Raw genomic sequence first — 6,357 nt, 5'->3', positions numbered from 1 at the left:
CCATAGGACTGCTGAGGCAAATGTGCTGCTTCATAAAACCATAGGACTGCTGAGGCAAATGTGCTGCTTCATAAAACCATAGGACTGCTGAGGCAAATGTGCTGCTTCATAAAACCATAGGACTGCTGAGGCAAATGTGCTGCTTCATAAAACCATAGGACTGCTGAGGCAAATGTGCTGCTTCATAAAACCATAGGACTGCTGAGGCAAATGTATCACCTACCTACACGCCTCCCCCTCTACACGCCTCCCCCTCTACACGCCTCCCCCTCTACACGCCTCTCCCCTCTACACGCCTCTCCCCTCTACACGCCTCTCCCCTCTACACGCCTCTCCCTCTCTACACGCCTCTCCCGTCTCCACTGCCTCCCCCGTCTACCGCCTCCCCGTCTGCGCCTCCCCGTCTACACGCCTCCCCATCTACACGCCTCCCCCATCTACACGCCTCCCCCATCTACACGCCTCTCCCCTCTACACGCCTCCCCCATCTACACGCCTCTCCCCTCTACACGCCTCTCCCGTCTACCTCCTCCCCCGTCTACACGCCTCCCCCGTCTACACGCCTCCCCCGTCTACACGCCTCCCCCGTCTACACGCCTCCCCCGTCTACACGCCTCCCCCGTCTACACGCCTCCCCCATCTACACGCCTCCCCCATCTACACGCCTCTCCCGTCTACCGCCTCCCCGTCTACCACGCCTCCCCCGTCTGCACGCCTCTCCCGTCTACACGCCTCCCCGTCTACATCTCCTCCCCGTCTACACGCCTCCCCATCTACCGCCTCCCCCATCTACACGCCTCCCCCATCTACCGCCTCCCCATCTACACGCCTCTCCCATTTACACGCCTCCCCCATCTACACGCCTCCCCATCTACACGCCTCCCCCATCTACACGCCTCCCCCATCTACACGCCTCCCCCATCTAAGAGCCAAAGCCTAGATTAAGATGTACGTGAGAAACAACGACTGTTGCACCGAACTTCTATTGAGACCAATGCAGTCCTTTGTAGCTCAGTTGATACAGCATGGTGCTGGTAATACCAGGGTAGTGGGATTGATCAGTTGGTGCAGCATGGTGCTGGTAACTCCAGGGTAGTGTGATTGATCAGTTGGTACAGCATGGTGCTGGTAACCCCAGGGTAGTGGGATTGATCAGTTGGTACAGCATGGTGCTGGTAATGGAAGGGTAGTGGGATTGATCAGTTGGTACAGCATGGTGCTGGTAATACCAGGGTAGTGGGATTGATCAGTTGGTACAGCATGGTGCTGGTAATGGAAGGGTAGTGGGATTGATCAGTTGGTACAGCATGGTGCTGGTAACTCCAGGGTAGTGGGATTGATCAGTTGGTACAGCATGGTGCTGGTAACTCCAGGGTAGTGGGATTGATCAGTTGGTACACCATGGTGCTGGTAACTCCAGGGTAGTGGGATTGATCAGTTGGTGCAGCATGGTGCTGGTAACTCCAGGGTAGTGGGATTGATCAGTTGGTACAGCATGGTGCTGGTAATACCAGGGTAGTGGGATTGATCAGTTGGTACAGCATGGTGCTGGTAACTCCAGGGTAGTGGGATTGATCAGTTGGTACAGCATGGTGCTGGTAACTCCAGGGTAGTGGGATTGATCAGTTGGTACAGCATGGTGCTGGTAACTCCAGGGTAGTGGGATTGATCAGTTGGTACAGCATGGTGCTGGTAACTCCAGGGTAGTGGGATTGATCAGTTGGTACAGCATGGTGCTGGTAACTCCAGGGTAGTGGGATTGATCAGTTGGTACAGCATGGTGCTGGTAACTCCAGGGTAGTGAGGATTGATCAGTTGGTACAGCATGGTGCTGGTAACTCCAGGGTAGTGGGATTGATCAGTTGGTACAGCATGGTGCTGGTAACTGCCAGGGTAGTGAAGTTGATCAGTTGGTACAGCATGGTGCTGGTAACTCCAGGGTAGTGGGATTGATCAGTTGGTACAGCATGGTGCTGGTAACTCCAGCGGTAGTGGGATTGATCAGTTGGTACAGCATGGTGCTGGTAACTCCAGGGTAGTGGGATTGATCAGTTGGTACAGCATGGTGCTGGTAACTCCAGGGTAGTGGGATTGATCAGTTGGTACAGCATGGTGCTGGTAACTCCAGGGTAGTGGGATTGATCAGTTGGTACAGCATGGTGCTGGTAACTCCAGGGTAGTGGGATTGATCAGTTGGTACACCATGGTGCTGGTAACTCCAGGGTAGTGGGATTGATCAGTTGGTGCAGCATGGTGCTGGTAACTCCAGGGTAGTGGGATTGATCAGTTGGTACAGCATGGTGCTGGTAACTCCAGGGTAGTGGGATTGATCAGTTGGTACAGCATGGTGCTGGTAACTCCAGGGTAGTGGGATTGATCAGTTGGTACAGCATGGTGCTGGTAACTCCAGGGTAGTGGGATTGATCAGTTGGTACAGCATGGTGCTGGTAACTCCAGGGTAGTGGGATTGATCAGTTGGTACAGCATGGTGCTGGTAACTCCAGGGTAGTGGGATTGATCAGTTGGTACAGCATGGTGCTGGTAATGGCAGGGTAGTGGGATTGATCAGTTGGTACAGCATGGTGCTGGTAACTCCAGGGTAGTGGGATTGATCAGTTGGTACAGCATGGTGCTGGTAATGGCAGGGTAGTGGGATTGATCAGTTGGTACAGCATGGTGCTGGTAACTCCAGGGTAGTGGGATATATCCATGGGACCACCTATACGTAAAATGTATCCTAGATTAGCACTCCTATCGAGGTGCTTTATAAAAATTCAGGCACCAAAGCACTTTGCCGTTCCAATTTCCTGTGAATTGGCATGTTGGGGGTGAGGTTTCAAATCGCTGCCTCGCTGTCCTACGATAACATCACCACTTGAACCCCTCTCGTAACTCTGAACAGAAACCTGCATGAAAATGGCACCCTATTCCCTTAGTGCACTCCTTTAGAGCAGGGTCCATTAGGTAGGGACTGTAGGGAATAGGCTGCTGTGTTGGGGCCGCAGTCTTGTGTTGCTCTATTCAGCCTCTCTTCTGTTCTGAGTCACCTGTATCTGATCCACCACGCCAACCCCCACGCCTCCTATCTATTCACACAGAACCATGCAGACACCCGTGCATTGTGGGTCGTTGGTATGGAGGTTTGAGAGGTTCCTCTCAGGACTGATTATCTGAATGACGTGAATGAAGCCCTTTGTAGGCCTTAAAAAAACACACAACCATGTCTCACACACACACACACACACACACACACACACACACACACACAGATAGGGGAGTTATTTAAATGCTAAACACTCTCCTTTTCCAATCAGTCTCTGATCTCAAGTGCTGCTGCTGGGTGGAAATAATGAGCACTTGAGAAGTATGATCGGCTGAAATGACCATATCGGGAAGACACACTGCATTTATCAGGTCGACCCCCTCTATATTTTTAGGTGGTCCATTTACCAGTCTAAACCCCCCATGTTTTTAGGTGGTCCATGTTTTTTTTTAGGTGGTCACCATTTACCAGTCTAAATTTACCCCCATCATGTTTTTAGGTGATCACCATTTTACCAGTCTAAACCCCCTCCATGTTTTTAGGTGGTCACCATTTTTTAGGTGGTCACCATTTGCAATCTAAACCCCCTCCATGTTTTTAGGTGGTCACCATTTACCAGTCTAAACCCTCCTGTGTTTTAGGTGGTCACCATTTGCCCCATCATGTTTTTAGGTAATCACCATTTTACCAGTCTAAACCCCCTCCATGTTTTTAGGTGGTCACCATTTACCAGTCTAAACCCCCTCCATGTTTTTAGGTGGTCACCATTTACCAGTCTAAACCCCCTCCATGTTTTTAGGTGGTCACCATTTACCAGTCTAAACCCCCTCCATGTTTTTAGGTGATCACCATTTACCAGTCTAAACCCCCGCCATGTTTTTAGGTGGTCACCATTTACCAGTCTAAACCACCACCAAATCCCACTTCCTAGTTACCAGGATTAGCAACCAACAGCGGTGACTAGCGTGTAACTTAAGACCCCGGAGGTAAGAAATCTCCCAATTCAGAAGATGTTTGTTAATAATGGAGAACTGTATTGTGATGTAATAGTTGAAGAGCAGAGAACTGTATTGTGATGTAAGTGTTGAAGTGCAGAGAACTGTATTGTGATGTAATAGTTGAAGAGCAGAGAACTGTGTTGTGATGTAATAGTTGAAGAGCAGAGAACTGTGTTGTGATGTAATGTAATAGTTGAAGAGCAGAGAACTGTATTGTGATGTAATAGTTGAAGAGCAGAGAACTGTGTTGTGATGTAATAGTTGAAGAGCAGAGAACTGTGTTGTGATGTAATAGTTGAAGAGCAGAGAACTGTGTTGTGATGTAATAGTTGAAGAGCAGAGAACTGTGTTGTGATGTAATGTAATAGCTGAAGAGCAGAGAACTGTATTGTGATGTAATAGTTGAAGAGCAGAGAACTGTGTTGTGATGTAATAGTTGAAGAGCAGAGAACTGTGTTGTGATGTAATGTAATAGCTGAAGAGCAGAGAACTGTGTTGTGATGTAATAGTTGAAGAGCAGAGAACTGTGTTGTGATGTAATGTAATAGCTGAAGAGCAGAGAACTGTGTTGTGATGTAATAGCTGAAGAGCAGAGAACTGTGTTGTGATGTAATGTAATAGTTGAAGAGCAGAGAACTGTGTTGTGATGTAATGTAATAGTTGAAGAGCAGAGAACTATATTGTGATGTAATAGTTGAAGAGCAGAGAACTGTATTGTGATGTAATAGTTGAAGAGCAGAGAACTGTGTTGTGATGTAATAGTTGAAGAGCAGAGAACTGTGTTGTGATGTAATAGCTGAAGAGCAGAGAACTGTGTTGTGATGTAATAGTTGAAGAGCAGAGAACTGTGATGTAATGTAATAGTTGAAGAGCAGAGAACTGTGTTGTGATGTAATAGCTGAAGAGCAGAGAACTGTGCTGTGATGTTGAAAGAGATGTTTGGATCAAGATGAAGGCAGTGGACCGCCACCTGTTCATCACTTCTATCGGAGTGACCTGATCCTTCTAGCTCCCTCTCTGCTCAGTGTGAAATAAAGGCTCATTAAATGATACTGTAAAAGGTCAAGGTTTGATCAATGTGTCATGCCTGGTGTGTTAAAATATATCACCACACACACACACACACACACCTCTGATAAGGCTGACAGTTACATAACTCAGGATCTCTTCAATCTTCAACTACAGTGGTCACATCCTGCCTCAATTCAGAGAAACATCCTTCTCAGAGTCTCGACACAAGCACTCCAATTGCTCTGCGTTATATTCACCCTGGCAGCATTCACCCCGGCAGCAGCTTCGCCCTGGCCACATTATCTTCGCCCTCCCGGCCACATTGGTTCACTTCCCGGCCACACTAATTCACCGGGCCACATTAATTCATTTCCCGGCCACTATTAATTCATTTCCCCGGCCACATTAATTCACCTGGTCACATTAATTCATCCCGGCCACATCAATTCACTTCTGCCACATTAATTCTCCCGGCCACATTAATTTCACTTCCCGGCCACATTAATTACTCTGGCCACACTACTACCCTGGCCACATTAATTCACTTCCCTGGCCACATATAGTTCACCCTGGTCACATTAATTCACCCTGGCCACATTAATTCACCCTGGCCACATTAATTCACCCTGGCCACATTAATTCACCCTGGCCACATTAATTCACCCTGGCCACATTAATTCACCCTGGTCACATTAATTCACCCTGGTCACATTAATTCACCTGGCCACATTAATTCACCTGGCCACATTAATTCACCCTGGCCACATTAATTCACCCTGGCCATTAATTCACCCTGGCACATTAATTCACCTGGCCACATTAATTCACCCTGGCAGCATTCACCCTGGCCACATTAATTCACCCTGGCCACATTAATTCACCTGGCACATTAATTCACCTGGTCACATTAATTCACCCTGGCCACATTAATTCACCCTGGCCACATTAATTCACTGGCAGCATTCACCTGGCCACATTAATTCACCCTGGCCACATTAATTCACCTGGCCACATTAATTCACTCCTGGTCACATTAACACCCTGGCCACATTAATTCACCTGCCACACTCTGGAGGGTCCAGAGTGTCGGGAGGCTAAGGTGTGTAGAATGTCACAATTCACCCTGGCCACATTAAATTCACCTGGCCCCACATCAATTCACCCCTGGCACATTCAATTCACCCTGGCCACGTGCCCCGGCAGCAGTGGCCCGGCAGCATTAGCCCGGCAACAGCCTGTACAATACAACACAGAGATGCCAACCAACTACCACCAACACTGTTCTAGTCCTCCATGCAGACATGA

At 48.5% G+C, this 6,357-nt stretch overlaps 1 protein-coding gene across 1 annotated transcript; it reads left to right on the top strand.

Annotated features, from left to right (window-relative positions):
- The first annotated feature begins 210 nt into the window (after positions 1 to 210).
- Positions 211 to 945, top strand: LOC135566069 (uncharacterized). The gene has a single exon (XM_065013965.1). The coding sequence runs from the start codon at positions 211 to 213 to the stop codon at positions 943 to 945; it is 735 nt and encodes a 244-aa protein (XP_064870037.1).
- Positions 946 to 6,357: the final 5,412 nt, after the last annotated feature.

This window comes from Oncorhynchus nerka, unplaced genomic scaffold (assembly GCF_034236695.1).
Source record: "Oncorhynchus nerka isolate Pitt River unplaced genomic scaffold, Oner_Uvic_2.0 unplaced_scaffold_7795, whole genome shotgun sequence".
Taxonomy (NCBI): domain Eukaryota; kingdom Metazoa; phylum Chordata; class Actinopteri; order Salmoniformes; family Salmonidae; genus Oncorhynchus; species Oncorhynchus nerka.
The sequence above is the reverse complement of the archived record's forward strand: the minus strand, read 5'-3'. Positions and strand labels throughout refer to the sequence as shown.

Excerpts from the sequence above, each read along its gene's own strand:
- LOC135566069 (XM_065013965.1), top strand. The coding sequence starts at position 211 with ATGTATCACCTACCTACACGCCTCCCCCTCTACACGCCTCCCCCTCTA.